At 39.6% G+C, this 18,397-nt stretch overlaps 1 protein-coding gene across 3 annotated transcripts; it reads left to right on the top strand.

Annotated features, from left to right (window-relative positions):
* Positions 1 to 194: 194 nt before the first annotated feature.
* On the top strand, positions 195 to 17,771 carry LOC124676906 (tetratricopeptide repeat protein 27 homolog). 3 transcript variants are annotated; one of them, XM_047212918.1, is made up of 21 exons: positions 195 to 592; positions 1,259 to 1,409; positions 2,085 to 2,395; positions 3,093 to 3,174; positions 3,498 to 3,813; positions 5,276 to 5,334; positions 5,524 to 5,613; positions 6,569 to 6,660; positions 6,745 to 6,843; positions 6,926 to 7,003; positions 10,720 to 10,804; positions 10,904 to 10,962; positions 11,043 to 11,112; positions 11,653 to 11,744; positions 12,217 to 12,279; positions 12,355 to 12,421; positions 13,090 to 13,305; positions 13,385 to 13,504; positions 15,361 to 15,513; positions 16,247 to 16,340; positions 17,357 to 17,771. In XM_047212918.1, exons 1-20 carry the CDS (start codon positions 195 to 197, stop codon positions 16,328 to 16,330), a joined length of 2,685 nt encoding a protein of 894 aa, XP_047068874.1. In that variant the 3' UTR covers positions 16,331 to 16,340; positions 17,357 to 17,771. The 3 variants fall into 3 exon arrangements, with proteins under 3 accessions (XP_047068874.1, XP_047068876.1, XP_047068875.1); XM_047212920.1 differs by having other exon boundaries at positions 17,334 to 17,771; XM_047212919.1 differs by lacking the exon at positions 17,357 to 17,771 and adding an exon at positions 16,445 to 16,621.
* Positions 17,772 to 18,397: the final 626 nt, after the last annotated feature.

Raw genomic sequence — 18,397 nt, 5'->3', positions numbered from 1 at the left:
CCAAGTCATCTAAAATACTTGGTGTCTTTTGGCAAAGGTCAAAAAATAAGGGTGTCTGGGAAAAAAAGAAAATATCGGTGTCCAACCGACAAAATTTCCCTTTTAATTAGGAAATGCAGCGTCTTTCCGTGTTCGCCCCCATTCGTCTCTTCTAAAACCCTAACTAAACCTCGCCGCCGGGCACGGCCATGCGCATGGCGGCCACCACCACCTTCCTCCGCGAGGCCGAGCTCCGCCTCCTACGCTGCACCCTCCCCTCCCCTACATCCCAACCAGCGCCCCCCTCACCTCCCCCAGCCCACCCGCTCGGCCCTATCGCCGCCTCCGCCCTCGCCGCCGTTGAGGCCGGGGACTACACGGCCGCGCTCGCATCCGCTGTCCCGCACCTCCTCCACGGTTCCACCTTAGCCTCCGCCGATTTTGCCACTGCCTCCCCGGCCCAAGTTTGTGCCGACCTCGCTGCCGCTGCCGAGTCGTTCCTCCAGGGGGATGGCGGAGCGACGGCGGGCGAAGGGTTCCAGTGCCGGTGCGCAGTTGTTCTCTCCGCGGCGGTGGCTGCGCTGCTCGCATTCACGCAGCAGAACGTGACGGGGTGAGTTGGTAAAAGCTCAACTGTTTCCTGCTTTGTTCCTTCTGGATTTTCATTTTGTATACGGCATTAGAAAAAACGGGATTCTTCAGCACACGGTAGCTTGACTTGGGGCAATACGAGAAAATTGAGAATTGGAGCATTCGCCTCTTAAGAACTTAATGTTACTTTATATTTGTTAAAGCCAGTAGAGTACAGTAGAGTACGCCTGGGGAACACATCTGGAATTGGCAGGAGGAGATGAAACTGGGCAGTACTAGGGATGGATGTAGTATGACAGTGAGGTATGGGTGAGGGAATGTAAATTTAGTGAAGTTTAATGTAATTCATAGGCCCTGTCTGCTGTCCATGGATTCTTGCGAGTCATAGCTTATTCTAGGGAAGAAGAAATTAATACGAGAGAATGATGACAGCTTATATGGAACTTGTGGGAATACTACTTCGCTTTGTTCTAAAAATGCGTGTACGTGAGAATGATGTGAGCTTATCGAACTTGTGCGAACTTTATTTTGCTTCGTAAATGCAAGGGACAGAGTACAGATAACACACAAGGTGTAGAGTACAAACTGTTGCATGATTTTTTTACACCTGATATCAATTTGAATTTGTAAAAAGATACTAATGTGGCTAACATTTATTTATTTTTTGTTTTCTGTTAACTATTTGTAGACCTTCTGGAAAGTTTTCCCCCTTCCCTTTCCAGATTCCATCTTTGGATGAAGGGTGGTTCAGTGATCCTGGATGCAAATGGGATGCATGGGCTTCAGATCATTTAGCTTCTCTTGGTTCCCATGTTCATGGGAAATTCTCTCTCTTGCAGGTATTGTTTTCTGCCGGCTTGCTCATTTATCTGGCCGCAATGGAATTTACTCTATTGTATGAACTGTCATTTTTTGTTCAGTTTTTTATTTGTCACCTCCCATATGATATTTCAGCAAGCAGTTCCTCTAAGCTGAAATAGCACAGAGTTTGGTAAAACATTGGGATCACTAGTTTCTGTACGCTCTTTTATTGATTATTATAATATTATCTTGTCTCAGTCTCACTTGATGGAGTAAATATCACGGTCTGCAACTTTACCTGTCCAAGTTTGTCAGCTTTGCACAGAAACACATAATTGACATTAGCACATTTTTTTTTAAGATGCCGGACAATAGTTTGGCTTTGGATATGTAAATATGTGTTAAATAGAGTACTGCACCTTTTGGTTTAAATTGCAACTGCACTTAATACTGCTAGTCTGATACTAACGATATATTTAATTTAATATTTGGTTTTACTTATTGTGGAGGTTAGCAGTATTTTTTTTCCATATCTTGGATCATCTTTTCTTAAGAACTTCTGGTTTTAAATCCATAAGGTATGAATACCTAATTTAGTTATGTCTGAGGTCGCTTTTGGCTGGATTTTGTGATTGATTCTCGATAGAAATATATAGGAAAAATGTATAGCCTATCTAAGTATTGAACATTTTAGTTTATATGTTGTTTTGCAGTTCATTATCTTCGCAGAACTTCTATTCACAAGCATAAAGAGTCTGGACTTCTCTGATTGTTGGAGTGTGTCATGGTGGTTGTGCAGAATATCCATGTGCCAGCAGAATATTCTAGATGAGCAATCGTCCTCCTTGTTTGATCAAGTTCAAGTGTACAAAAATAAAGTGCTGAACCATTTTGGTGAACTTGAAAAGGTTTCTAGCTACTGGGGTTCTTTGTTATGTGATGAAGAAGGGTCATCTTTTGTCTCAGCTGCGTTTCTAGAAGCTGGAATTGCGGAGTATAAATATGGTCGAGTTGATGCTTCAAGGTAAGAAATCATATAGAGGATATCTGTCCTCAACGTGTTCTCATGAGAACCTAAATGAATGGCATTAATTATGCCATAAGGCGACTATTTAAGATTGCTAGAGGTAAAATGAGGAATAGCAAGAATGTGCCAAGACATTTGTTCATAATTCAAAATACGAGGTCCCATTGTCGCTATGTAACTTCTCTCCAGTTACTTCTTCTTATGTTTAACATGGACCAAACATGGCGCTTTAAAGTAAATGAAGTTAGTGTGGAGTATAAATAACTTTAGTTCTTTCAATATTTAATTATTACTTAGTTACAAATGTTGAAAGAAGATAATGTCTTGTACTTTAGATATTCAACACAATACTGTCTTACTGAATGTGTTATTTGAGGCTGCCATGACGTTAAATGCTGGGCAATCTCCCTTACAGTGAGTTAGTGCGTGCGGCAATAATTGCAAAAGGCTCTGTTAGAGGATCTGGCAGTATGTTTGTAAACAAATGTTCTTCATAGATATCTTCCATGGACATTTCATGGCTTCGTTGTGTTGTACTTGTAGATGACATAGGGGCCTGATTGGCAATCATATGACACCTCAACTTTGCTGATTTAGCCAACCTATATGCTGAATGATGGCGGGAACAGAAAACCTGTAGAAGATCTTCGTATAATACGGTCTTAAAAGAATTTTGGTTTTGATGTTTTTATAGGTTGCATCTGGATAGTGCTCAAGAGGCATGTGGGATTCATCTCTCTCTCACAGGGATTCTTGGTTTTCGAACAATACACCAGGTATATGGTACTGAACCTCCTTTTACTTTCTCTTTCCATTTTAACTTCTAGAGCTAGATTGATAGAGGATCATTTTCATTATACTGGCATGCTTTTGATATGACTGTCCTGACTTTCTTTCTCTGAAACTAGTATTATTAGGTAACATCTAATGCCCCCTTTGTCCGACTCTTAGAGGGCTTTGTGTTAGAAAATAAGAAAAATGTGTTGTATTTCCCACTTAAATACTTAATGGTACTTCATCTATATCATTCATCTTGCTGTTGTACAACAAAGAAGAACCATTTTCTTTGACTTTTATAACGACCCATCTCTTGGTATAGGTGGATGCGAAGTCCCAAATGGTACTAGTTGCGAAGACTACTAAACCAGCAGATGATGAGGGACAATCAGCAGAGCTAACAGGAGCTCAGAGTGATGGGGTGGCTTTAAAAACTGTGAGGAGCTCTGTTCCTAGTGAAAGTGATGAATTTTGTGATATACTGAGAACACCTAGACTGGCACAAAATGGGAATGACTCGATCAGTGAGAGTACGCCATCTGCAAGCACAAAGATATCACTAACTGCTATCCAGCAGGCTGCTGTACTTGCACAATGTTTACATGTGAGTCGGAGGAGTCGGAGTGATGAAATGTCTGGTATGGTCATATTTTTATTCCTTATGGACACTGCAATATATATTGGTTTTATCTTTTAACAAAGCAAGGTACTACCTCTGTTCCTAAATATAAGATGTTTTGGGAGTTCAACCCAAAACGCCTTATATTTAGGAGCGGAGGGATTATTTGTTATAGTAATTGTAATATTACATGTATGATTGGTATAAAAGATCTGTATCTCAGTTTTCAAATAAGGTACGTAATTACTGGGTCACAAAGATAGCTCATTTTGTAACAACAATTGCTAAAATCATTAGATGTAAAAATGCATGATCTTGGGAGAGGATCTATCTGCTGATTATCTCTTAGTTCTGCTTTAGCTATTCCCCTCTTGGTTCTTTTGTTTTGATCTTGTTGACCCTTATAGTACTAGAACTTGAAAGTATATTTTTTAGAACTTTTGTTTCTGGGTATATATAAAAAGAAACTGAAAAATACATATCTTCAAAAATGTACTTGAAGTTAAATACTTTGGGATATACTTGGTCACCTGGATCACATGTCCTGAAATCGAGGTATGTAGTCTCGAATACCCTGGTTTTTTGGGTATATGATCTAAATTTGTAAAATCAGGTGACATTTTTAAATGTAGTTGTTTGATTTGAATTTTATAATCAGCTAATTCCAAGCAAACGAATTTAAGGTTATAGAACACTTACTCTACATGTGGTAAAAAACCATGCAGACAAGATTGTGAATTCTGTGAAAGAGTGCTAGATAGTAAAATTCTGTTTGAGATGTCATCAATGTTGAATCGCAAGTAGGAGTAGAAAATATCGTAAAACTTGGCTGTGTGAATATTGTAAAACCTGGAAGTGTACAAACACGTAACAGCAGAATAGTGCAGCTGTATATCTGTTCACAATATGGCTCTCCTCTACCGTTTCCTGTTAAAAGAGTGATGTCCCATTTGCATCAATAATACTCCCTTCGACCCATAATCGGGGGTTTAGTTCAAATTTGAGCTTATTTGAACTAAAACCCCGACACTTACTATGGATCGGAGGGAGTAGCTAAAATTCATGAGTGTAAAAGCATAATGTAGAATACTACTCCCTTGGTTCCATATTAGTTGTCGCTGATTTAGATGTATCTAGAGTTGTAGACACATTTTGTGTGTAGATACATCCTAATCTGCGACAACTAGCATGGGACAGAGGGAATAGAGTCTATAACATCTCTGTGATATTGTTGTTTTCACATATATGCACATGGAAAATATGACGTGTCATTTCCTAATGATTTTTTGTTAATGTTTCCGCATATTGAAGGTATTGTACTGAAACAGCCCTTTATGGTTAAAGCAAGTTGTTTCGTAGTTTGGCATGTACTCAATGCTATGCTAGATGACTAATGAATTGGCTTGAAATAGGATGTCACTGTTTTTTTAGCTCATTCATTTTATTTCATGGCAACAAATTTTCATTTTATTTCTTCACAGGGTGGGAGATGGCACCTTACATAGAGTCAATTGATTCTCAAGATGAATCTTACTTTGTGGTATGTCTTAATTGCACCATATTTCTTTCTTGAAACATGTGTACATAAGTAGGTAAAAGATTGTTCCCCAGTTTGGGTCTCGCATCTGTGTGGTGGAGAATTTGCTCTGCACTCAACTTATTATTTTTTATTTTTTGAGATTTTTTTTTAGCTGTCGCTAATTTGGAGCTGCGCTTCTTCTCATTTTAGGTCAGGAGCTTGTGTAATGTTCTGCGTATTAGGTGGGAGTCCACCCGCAGTCGGACAAAACAGCGGGCACTCTTAATGATGGAGAATTTGGTAAGCGCAATATTGGTTCCTACAATATTGTTATTTTTCTCAAAATATCAAGTGATCGTGATCTTGTGAGTGCTCCTCCATGTTTCATATATAGGGCTTGCTTGATTCCCAGCCACGGTCTGCAACACTTAAACTTAGCGTGCCACATATTCTGAGTTATGTGTTTGCTTCGCAATATAGCTTGCCAAACTTTATAATTCCCATTATACAAGTAAGGTCCTGTTTGGATGCGAAGTACTACCTCTGTCCTGAAATAAGTGTCTCAGTTTTGTTATACAGTAGATAAATCCGTACCTAGAAAAAGTCGAGACACTTATTTTAGGACCGAGGAAGTACAACTTTATGGAATACTACAGTTTGTGAAAAACAATTTACTTATAAGGTGTTTGGATCCAACAAATACTATAGTTTTACAAATGGTGGTTTTGTGATTAATGGCGTATTTTTAGAGTATTAGGAACTCCACTCACAACTTTTTTCTAAACCAAGAATAGGACAAAATTCCGATCGACTCCGTCATCTCCTATTCTGCGTTGATGCGATATGTCCTCAAGTTGTTATGATTGTGTATAATCGAAGACTTCATAAGAACTAGCACATTTGGTGGAATCCAAATCTGTCTCGTTAAATATGCTACCTGATAGGACAAATGTGAACTTCTACAGTTCTAATCCATACAAACAGATAAGCACTAGTGCACTATATAGGTAAGATTATTGTTAAAAATAATGTGCTCATGATAGGCATGTAATGCATGTGTTAATCAGGACAATGAGGTATGATCATGTCTGTTTAACATGCCAAAACAAATGCAGTTGCGGTATGAAGAAATATTCGTTGTTTGTAAAATATGCTGGATCTTATTTTAAAGAAGTTTGGGCAAAATATCTTTCTGCCTGCTAACAAGTTTGAAAGGTATGCTACTACTAACATGCAAATTTGATGCATTCTTCAGGTTGAAGATATTGCCAAAGAATTTCCTGTGGTTTCACAAAGAGCCAAAATGGTTTTTGGAGTTCATATGCCGACTATTCCTGCATTAAGGAAGTATGTACTGATACACCCAAGCCTTCTAGCATTTTGCAGCGACACTAATAATTACTAACATGACTTGTTTTGCTGTGTAAACAGAGAATATGGCGAACTTTTGATAAGTTGTGGTTTACTTGGAGAAGCTTTGAATGTATTCAAAGATCTTGAATTGTGGGATAATCTAATCTATTGCTATCGGTATGCATTTCCACTTGCAATGTAGCTAATGTACTTTCAGTTGAATTTTTCACTGTAATAGTTTAAGCTTTATTCTTCGCAGATTAGCGGGTAAAGTTGCGGATGCAGTTAGTCTAATAAATGCCCGTCTCTTGGTTACACCAAATGACCCAAGGTTATGGTAAGTAGATCTTGGAGATCATTCTAAATTTATTTGTTTGCAGTATTTTGATTATGATTTGCAAATATATCCGTCATATCTTCTTTCATAGTTTGTGACGCTTGAATCAGCTTCGTAACACCTTACATTGCTTTGGGATCTTCCACTACAACAAACTTAAAATCATTTAGTACTAGAGTAACTGTTCTCAGATTTTGAGTGGGACGGGTCTGCCGCTTGTCCTGCATCCCATCCAGCTGGGAAATGCCCCACTTATACCGCTAAGCAAGTCCTGCTTGTCCCGCACGGGCTCAAGCGGACGGGTTCACCAAGCCTACCCGCAGCCCAGAAATCCTGCCCGACCTCAGAGCCGCACACTGCTCCTACTGCCTATTCCTCTCCAGCCCTAATCATCAACCCCCGGTTGAGAATTGGGAGAAACTGCAGTGGCGCTGGCTCGTTTCCGCGGGCGCTCCTGCATCATGCGTACATGCTGATTTCAGCCCGAGCAGGTGCCACACAAGACCTAGAAGAGGAGTTTGGCACTTGCTGCAAAATCAGGTAGGCCTCAAAAGCCTACAACGCCATGCCGCTAGTGGCATAAGTGGTCAACATGCAGTTTTGCATCCCGCTTATTTCGGCTTGCTAGAAGCGGATGGGATGAACCCGCCCCACTTAAAATCTTAACTGGTGCACATGCGGCTCTATTTTGTGTGCTTTACAGTCGCAATTTTCACCATCCATCAGTCATCACACAAGTTGGAAGTGAGAAAATGTGTATGGTAGCAACAGTTGAGTAAATTTTGTATGTAAGAGGTGTTTTTTCTGTAGCCATCCCCATCACTTATTGTAAGAACAGGAATATAGGCGGCATCAAAGATCCTACTTTTTTTTTTGAAAGGAATGCGGTACGGGAAGCCCTACAGCGTTTTTTAAATAACAAGCACCCAAATTTGTGTCCGTGGGGACTTGAGCCAGGGTGGCTGGGTTTTTCGTCCACTTCCCTAACCAAGTGAGCTAGGCTCACTTCTTATCCTACTCTATTATTGAAATTGAAATGCTTGAGTGCCTGGATGCTGCTTATATGCGACCTCTCTTCTTTTGGAGTTCTTAATGTTAGCTTGCAATAATGTAGAAGAAATGGTTTTTACTGAGAAAGTGTGACACATTTACTGCACAGTTCATAGTTAAGTAAGCAGTAAGCCAACCTACTATGCTAGTAGTATCTTAAGTCTTCGCTCTCTATATATGTCGCAAACATGTGATGAGCACAAAATCTCTTGAATGAAAAATTACCCATCATATACAAATCGGATTTGTTCTGTATGCATCCACGTAGAGGCATTGAACGTAGGGTTCTTCTGCTTTACAAATGCGTGTGTCGACTGAAATTTGTGTTTAATTCTGGACTTTGCCACGGTATGCTGCTAGTGTTGAGTGTGATATGTGTGCGGTTCTCAACTGCACCGCACCACAATGAACTGTTAGTGTTGAGTGCAATATGTGTGCAGTCTTTGACTCTGCCATGTCAAACTGTTACCTTTCTACTTCTTCATCGGATGACCATTGTACAGCCCTTCTGTTCTCTCTCTCGTCCACACTCATCTCTTTCTGAACCACCATCCAAGCAAGGAGACTGGCATGGTACTCCCCTCCCTCCCTTTGCGCCCACCTCCCGACTCTGCATTTTGCTCCGTGGCCGCTGTCTGCCCTGTTCCCTGTTACCCCACTCACATGCACTTGAACTCGAGGGTTTATCTGTCACTTTTCTTGTTGCTCCCAACAAATGTTGTACCTTAAGTGCCCCACCTTGCTACATATAATGAAGGGTTACATTGGCGGACCTTGAACGAAAAGGCAAAATATTGGTGTCACTAACAGTACAGCTAAAATAAATTAGCATTTGTAGCACTTAGAGAAGGTTGATTGAACTTGTCCGAATTCGCTTGCAAATTACATGTTTGCTATGAATATATATGTAAAAATTACTCAAAAAATGGAAAAGGATTGTACCAAAATATAACTTTAGTCATCATGGAAGGCTTGCATTAATCACTATTTTTTTTTAAAACTAACCACTAACTTGTTAATTAGCTTCACATTCATCTCTTCTTTAGAAAAAGGCTCAACGGTTCCCCTTAACCATTGACACTGACCCACATGGCAGTGTAGAAAGCTATAAACAAAATTATTCGTGCAAAGTATGAGACCTCATTAGTAGAACTTTCTCTAGTTAAGGTCAATATATAGTGGAACTTGCAGATTGAGGGGCTGAGGAAATTGGAATGAATGGGCACATTGGAAACACGAGAGACTGAAATTGCATTTGTTGCCTGCTACCAGCCAGCTAGCTGCTCCTCACCGCCAGCGCACATGTGAACGCTGCTGTGACATGTTGACTCGAGTGCCAGGCCTTTGCACTCTCAGTATGTTAATTCACTGGCTTCCCAAAGAGACTCGCTCTTGTGGACCATGCTTACTGATCCTCATGATCTTAGTTTGATTCTGTCACGTCTAAATCAGGTCCTGAAACCGCTCTAAGTGCATTCGCGGGTGGAGACACATAGCAGGGTGTGAAATGTGATTTCAGTTACCGTTTCCCTTTCCCCATCAACATTACCAACAATGGAATCTTTCATTTCAAGCTTAGCCTATTTGTGCTCAATTGGTTATCAACTGAGGTCAATCACTGGAAATGCCTACCCCCAAAAGCAAATCTAAAAAGAGAACAGATTGATGAAACAGGTTGCCCCACTGGTGTGTTATTGCCTCAACGCCATCAACGCTGGCCCAGGCTCCCCTTCCTCCGAGGAATACCTCGCTGTTTGTCAACCACCAGAAGAGCTAGGTCTTTCAATTCCTTCTTCCATTTCTGATTGAGATCCTTCGTCTACCACTGGAATTTCGAAATAACCCGAACATTGCTTTCGTCATATCTTGAAAGATCGGAGGCCTTATCATTTGCTTTATCCACACCAGCCTGTGTCTCTATTTCAGAGGCTAGTAAGCCAGATTGTACTCGTGGCCAAAGTCATATTCAAGTTGTATACACCTATTTCACTACTTGATGTCCGCCATTGAGAAACTTCACTAACGCAACAAAATTCAAGTTCTACCTCTGATCCAAATTAGTTGTTACAGGTTCATTGGACCTAGACAGAATTAGACAACATTTTGCCTAAATTTGCGACAATTAATTTGGACCAGAGGGAGTACATGAATACATGCACATCTGGTGGATTTGTATCTTTTGTCTCATCCATGTATGGTGCAACCACATGTATATACAACAACCTTGCAACAAATTTGCACTTTTTATACCATGGTACATATAAATGTTTGGTTCTTCTTTGCACAATCTTTATCTCCTACTAATCAACCAGAACTCTTTCTCATTTGCTTAATCACCAATATCCATGGCCTTGTTTCATGCGCTCAATTGTACATAGTTTTACTTGCTCATACACGACCAAAGATATAGAGTTTTATTTGGTGTAGAATAATACTACCATTACAATAAAGATCCACAAAAATTACTACTTACGTGCTGACATGGAATGATTCCTAAGGAAAAGGACTAGCCATCTTGTATCGCGTCCAAGATACAAAATGGTTACTTTTAGCAGCCACAGTAAGGATTTAATGCCATCTCTCTCTCCCTCATGCTATTTTTTAAATTTCTTTTGGCACTGGGCAGAAACCTATGTATGTGGTTGACTTACTTCATTTTTATTTAGGTGCTCACTTGGCGATGCTACAAATAACGATGATCATTATAAGAAAGCATTGGAAGTCTCAAATAACAGATCTGCTAGAGCCCTGGTATTCTTCTTTTCTGTTTTGCTCACCAGTTCTGTTACTAGTACATGATGATCTCATATAATGGGAACTGGTCTAACAGTCCCATACCTTTTGGTGCAGCGTTCGCTGGCTCGCAGTGCATACAACAGGAATGACTTCTATTCATCAAAAATTCTCTGGTAAAAGACTAAATTTAAGGAACTTCTTTGTTTACAGTTGTCACGAACTTGAAAATCACTTGCCTTTGATCTTCGGGTAGGGAATCTGCATTGGCGTTGAATTCTTTGTTTCCAGATGGCTGGTTTGCCTATGGTACAGCTGCATGGAAGGTAACTTCTCAAAACCATTTTATGTGCGTTGGAAAGTTCCTTAGAGAGGGGATATGGTTATGTGATTATATACCTACATAAGAATATATTTCACAGGAGGATATGTATATTTGAGTACTCGTGAAATCACAATATTAGAATATGGTCTACTATCTGAGATCCAGCTGTTGGGAGTATAGCCAGTACCATGTAATTTGTTCTAAATTATCTTGTTAGATCCTGTGATACATATTTGCGTATTTCTACCCTTGTGCAATAATGTTTCTGGTTTTCTTTTGCCAGTGGCATCAACTTGGGAAATGAATGACGAGATAATTTTTACTCTGTCCTCTAATCTCTCACAGCTTAGGGGCACTTGCAAAGTGGCATTTCCCAACTGTCTTATTTGTTAGAGATAGTTGTCTTGTACTTGGACTCCTTTTGTATTTCCTTCGATGTTCGGTTTCATATACCTACTGTATTACAAGTGACTTGACATTCATGGTCCGAAAACTATGACTTGGAACAGACATAAGCTGCTTTCTTGTTTTGTTCACACAGGATAAAGACCTTGACAAGGCTGTGGATGCGTTTAGTCGTGCTGTGCAGATAGATCCTGAAAATGGAGAAGCATGGAACAACATAGCCTGCCTGTATGTTCACCTTCAGTATATATTCCTTCATTACTGTGATTTGACTTCTGATATTGATGGTTTCACTGTTCTGTGACTGTATTTCATTCTTTTCCCTGAATTTGTGCTGTTGATATTTCTTTATTTCAGTTGAAAACCTTTTAGTTCACCAGGTCAAGCTAACTTCAGATTGTTCCTGTTTTGACATGTTCACTTTATAGGAAAGTGCTAGGCTGTATCTTTATAGTTTTCAAAAGAAGTGCACATGGAGACTTGTGTATACTTAGTTGCAGTGGTGGGTCTAGAAACTGATGTATGATGTAGGTTTCCTAGATTTTTTTTATTTTTTCTCACTGAAATATGTTCTAGAATGAAACACCTGCTGGATCCGCCACTGCTTAGTTGTAATGGAAGTTATGTACCAAGCATGCAACTTTGTTTGTTGCGTAGGTTTTTCTCTCCTATCATTTGTCTGATATATTTAACTTTTCAGGCACATGATTAGAGGAAAGAGCCAAGCGGCAGTCCAGGCATTCAAGGAAGCTGTAAAGTACAAGTGTGTATCACCAGATATTTCATAAGTTTATTCGTGAAAATATTTCAATTCTCATTTCAAATTAATCATTTATAGGAGGAATAGCTGGGAAGTTTGGGAAAATTACAGTAAGGTTGCTTTGGACACATGCAATATTCAACTGGTAAGATATGTATTTAGGTGAATTCTAGGATTTCTCATGAAGCAGTCATATTAACTTGCATAGTCCTGTTTTCAGGATCTGTTTCTTATTTTGAACACCTCCATCTTTTTTGCTTGAAAGTAATACAGCAGGGGAGAACCCTGCTGTTAGTAGAATATATTTTAATAGGTTAGTACTATGCATATAGAATTACAGAAAAGATAAAAGAAAAGAGGCTATCCCAGCCACTCAAAGCTTGCTTTGTGCGACATTCTCCTAAATCACCTTTCGTAGCTCTGCTTGCTGTAAAAAGGGTGATGCCTAGGAGGAACTAGGCATCAGTTTAATCACGGTAGAGCTGATGATTGAACCCATTGGTACCCCACCATATAAGCTGCTAGCTAGTAAGCCCCTTGGTGACCTCTCCAGATATGTAAATGGTTTATTTCTTCTGTTTACTTGTTTAGTGTAATGCCATATGCAAATGATGGTACTCATCTTTTTTAATGATGTTCTAGACAACATTTAATGATGGATTTCCATTTTTTTGACCAAAAGTCTTAACAGTCTAGCAAGATATATGAGTACATAGCTTATCTCAGTATTCTCCTATTTCAGGCCAAGATACCAGTAAAAATTTGTCGGAATTGTGATATATGACATACATTAACGCATACTATCCTGTGTAGACACTTGAAGCTGTCAAAACGATTTTGAATTTGTCGTCGAACAAGCGCTTCAATGCTGATTTATTGGACAAGGTGATGACCACTCTCGAAGAACAAGCTACCCATCTTAATAATACACAAGAAGCTGAATCCATAAGCAATACTTCATATGATGCACATGAAGAGACTAGGCGATCAAATCAATTGCTAGATATAATTGGCGATATCCTTCAGCAGGTTCATAAGCTATGTGGTTTGGTTTTTCATCTTGCATTCTCACATGGATTGCAGTTTACCTGACTGGTTATGTTTGTAGATTGTACGAAGTGGTGCTAGCAATGCAGAGATATGGGGATTATATGCAAGATGGCACAAAAGCAAGGGAAACCTCATGGCATGCTCTGAAGCTTTGTTAAAGCAAGTTCGATCCCTGCAGGTGCGTAAACTATGGTCACACTGAATGACTTTATTCCTTTTTCCTCTATGTTTTGCTTAATTAATTACTGTACATATTACCTCTGTCCACTTAGGCCTTGTTTGATTGCCTGGGAATTGATCCACTAGAGGATTCAATACACCCAGAGAATGGGTTTATCCTCCTGCCACCCATCCCCGAGGAGTTGAAACCTTGCTAATCCCTTCAATCCTCATCAAAATGATTATTTTGATGGAATACAGTCTGTTGTGCATGACTCAATAAGTAAATATATAATAAATTAGTTCAAACGCAAAACTGCATATAAAACAAACCCATTTCCAAACCACTTCCACAACAAAACAGCAGCTCACATACAACAAACATTCAATACATACATCGCATGCACAAGCACACATAACTCCATTTTGTAATGGTTTAAACGCTTCTTATTGTATTATAAAGTGAAATAAATAAATAACGCCTAATTGGATTAGAAAATGATTTACCTGGATAGGGCTAGGATCTACTGCCAAGAACTGTATAAGATCAAATAAAAGACAAATCTATGCACCGTGTTGCACTTAGAAAGTTGACTGCATTTGTTTTTATCTTAAATCATGTGCACAGCAGCTCCTTGTATACCCTACAAATTAAGCACTAGGCATTTTGCTGGTGTTTGGCGCCTATGTGTGCTTGAGTGCACGCCTAAGCGCGGCTTTTTTAACGATGCCTCTACGTATCCTAGGTGTATCAGAATTTTTTAAATAGGAAATTATGGAAAACTGCAGAATACGGTGTGTCTGACAGGCTCAAGCCTGACAATCGATCTTAACTAACGACAGATTCCGAAGAACACACAAACTAGCGCCGAATTCAGAGTTATTTTGCGGAAGATTTACACGATTACAGCGATGATAGGCCAACCCTCGAACAGAGGCGGGTAGGGTTTCAACCCAAGGTTACAAGCATGCCCAAGTATAAGACAGAAGAGAGTGGTTGAGCAGACAAATGCCAGACTGTAAAGTGTTCTTGTCGGAATTCAAACAGCGATGCTGCAATGCTTCCCGGCTGTTGGACTGCAGATCAATGTCTCCCGGGCGAAGCGGTACGGTGTGCTCAGAGGCGTTGGATGTAGGGCCTACATCATGTAGGATGAATGGCTGATGACTGGTCCAGCAACCTGACTTGCAGTCTACAGCTAATTGAATAAGAAAACCATGCTCGACACTTTGTCAGATAGCAGCAGGTGCCTGACAGTGTCACTGTCACCCGTGGATCCCCGTGCCGCTCGTGTTTTATAGAGGGATACGACACAAACTAACATATGAGTGCTTCATAGGTCATAGCTGATACCGTGTGATGAAATATGCAAATTGTATTTCTGTGAGGCCATAGGCTGATATATATGTACACACGTACATGTGTGGTAACATGCAGAAAACCCCTTATACAGTGGGGATATACACTGCTAATACATGAGAAGCATACACGGCATTAACAAAAGGAATGATGTTGGGAGGTGTGGAGAAGAAACGATGGAGGGTATTTTGGAGAAATTTATTTTGTAGCGAGAAAACAACATTTTGCTTCTTTGCAATGGCATTTGCAAGTTGCTACCTTTGTAGTTGCAAGTACACAAATATTACCTTGAGGTTAGGCACACCTGTGCTGGGTACAGTTTTATTAATTTTAAGCGATGTATTTGAGAATCTGATTTGTCCTGTAATTGCAGACTTTCTATTTTTTCTTGAATCCAACTATTTAATACTGAATCGCTTATTCATTTTTTCTTTTTTACAACAGTTTGTGTGCCTGATGTATGTTCTATTATTGCTTGTATGACATCATCTTATTAGTGACTGTTCTCCTCACAGGGTTCAGGGTTATGGCATGAGCAGATAAAATTCACAAAATATGCTCAAGCTTCTCTCCAGCTTTGCAAGGTCTACATTGAAATTTCTTCCACGACTGGAAGCAGACGAGAATTATTGTCAGCTGAGATGCATCTTAAAAGCTCGTTAAAACAGGTACCCGACTTTTGCTCGTTCTGCCCACTGTCCTTAAGTATTGAATGAAGGATAACGATGTAAAGTTTAGCTATCTTGGCTAGAATTTTTTGTTCATGAACATGTGGAATGCCACAACACCAGCATTATTTCTATAATACCTTCAGGAATAACATGATGGAAGCAAAAGCCATGTTGTCTACTGTAATATCCTGCCCATTTCTCTTAGTTTTTTGAGTTAAGAAGTTATTCCCAGGAGCATGCGCTCCTGATTTTTAAAATGACTTTTAAACATATTTTAAAATGTTGCAAAAATCCGACAAAAAATGTCACACGTACATCTTAATGTTCTATGTGCTGGCAAAGTTGTTTCATAAGAAAATGATATTTTTTTTTTGTCATGTGTAAAAAAGACAAATTTTGGTGCTAAAAAAAGGTCTCCACAAGGACATTTTCTTATCTTTTTTACACAGCACATCAAAAATGTTGATTTTCCGTGAAACTGGGCGTGCACATATAGAATGTCGACATGTAGGCGGGAAATTTTTGTTCGGATTTTTTTGACATTTTAAAATGTGTTTTCTGATAGCAGGAGCATATGCACCCTAGATCAAAATTGGATTTCTGTGGGGGGATATAATCTTTTACTTGAGAACCTGTGTACGAATAAATAAAGTATTGAGAACAGCAGTCTCTTTCTTCTTCTGTTCCATGTCCTCCAGAAAATTGAATGTAGGAAGTGATCTTTTTGTAGGCAACGGACTTCTCAGGTACGGAGGAGTATAAAGCACTTAATGACTGCCTTGTAGAATTAAAGGAGCTGATTGGTGGTGCATAGACTTGCTGAAGTAGGTTTGAGTTTTTGCTCTCCTTTTCTTTTTCTTACTATTTTTTTGCTCAAGTATTGAAAATTGCAGTGACTGGTCCTGACTCTTTTGGGCCATGGGCACAGGTCTCGGAACCTGGGCAGTATGTTTCTGGATTAGTCGAGTATTTTGCTGACGGAGTTTTGGGTGTTTAAATTTCTTTATTGGCATAATCTGTTAAAAATGTGTAATTAGACCAGTCAGAAAGCATAATAGCTGTGCAATGGCTGTGTTTTTCTGTTTGCTAACTCATATTAATTTATAATATAACCAAGTAGGTTTTGTTGTCTACTTCCAGCACTTTTCATCAACACTTTTCATCAACAGTTAGAGCAAGTACAATAAGTCCTAGTCAGCTGGCTATAAGGATTAAACTACTATATTATTGCTTAGTTGGAGGAGAGAGATGAGGAGAGAGAAGGAGAGTGGGCTCTTATGCAAGAGCCAGCTCTAGCACGTGCTCCTAGGCATTTTGTGAGAGTGAAATGTGGGCCATACATTGATAAAGTAGTATATTATTATAGCTCACTATTGTATATGTTGGCTCTAAGTTGGCTATAGATGACATGGTACTTGGCTTATAGCCAGCAGCTGGCTACACTATTGGAATTGCTCTTACAGGTCCTCTGCCTGGTTGAGCATCGGCATCACATTGCGTCTAAATTAGGTAGTAATATGACATCCACCAATCTGGGAAATAACATTATTAGTAACTTCTGTTGTAATCCTGCACCACCTACAGGTGCTAAGTAGTACCAAACATTCTATAAATTTCATTTTGTGTTTGAACAATAAATGAGTTAGCACCATTATCTAAGTTAGTGTTGATGCTATGCTTGCTGCCCTTTAGCCATTGATGCTAAGTGGATTCTCTTGCCTCAAGCACTGCGTAGCTTGCCATGGATGTGAATACTCTAATGGTCTATTTGTTTCTTGTGTGAATGAATATATGATTCAATCTGACTTACGATTCAGCTTCTCTTTCTGGTCGATCTCAGTTGTGAACCAAGGCCACCTCATCAGGACGGCAAAACAAAGGCTCTGGCTGCAAATTCTTGGTATATAGCTTACCGCAAAGGAATAGCCCTCAACTTTCCAAAATACAAGGGTCATCGTATATCAGCTCATGGGAGATTGGGACGAGAGGAGCATCTAAATCTTGAGGAAAGTAGAGAGGTAATTTATATGCGTAACTTAAAGCTCAAGTTATGTGGGGCTACGCCCAAGTTCAACACCAACAAGAAACCACCTCCTTATATTAGTTTACTTGTCGGAAGAACCTATGTTGTTGTAATCCCATTTTCTAATTTCCTTATATGTGGTTCTGGTTTACTAAGAGTTTTTTCTGGATCCTAAAATTTGAGATTGAAATGTTTGGAACAATTGATTTAGCCTTAAATCTTGAGAATGGTCCAATGTGGTTCTGATTGGCTGAGATATGTTTTCTGAATTCTAAAATTTCAAGATTGAAGTGTTGGGAACAATTGATCAGAGCCCACGTAGCCACATGGTCCAACCCAGGCTGGACACACTATCTTCCCAATGGAGACACCGCCATCCGCTGAACCTAGGCTTTGGTTTGGAGACAAATAACCGAGCCCTCCTTGGAAGTTAGGTGTGCGATGATACGTATGAAAGTCCTACGGAAGACTGGAGACAAATATAAAAGCCCTCCTTGGAGGTTAGGTGTGCGACGATATGAATGGAAGTCACCCGCGTGCAGTGAGAAACAATACGGTAGGGTAGTTTTGGTAGGGTAGCGACCTGGGCAGACACGGCCGGCCTTCATCCATTATATATAGTGTACAGGGTTACAATGGTACAATACGTACATGATATAATACAACATAATGTACAGCCTATACATGTAGTTTATCACCCTTCCTCAATCTCAACAAGGTACGAAGATTGAGATTGCGTCTACATGATTGAAACAATGGCAATGGTAGAGGCTTGGTAAATATATCAGCTAGTTGATCCTTAGATGAAGCTAGTTGATCCTTAGATGAGATAAACTTGATTTGAAGTAACTTCTTCGC

The sequence above is a fragment of the Lolium rigidum genome, chromosome 7, assembly GCF_022539505.1.
Source record: "Lolium rigidum isolate FL_2022 chromosome 7, APGP_CSIRO_Lrig_0.1, whole genome shotgun sequence".
Taxonomy (NCBI): Eukaryota; Viridiplantae; Streptophyta; class Magnoliopsida; order Poales; family Poaceae; genus Lolium; species Lolium rigidum.
Note: the sequence above shows the minus strand (reverse complement) of the source record. Positions and strands in the feature narration are given on the sequence as shown.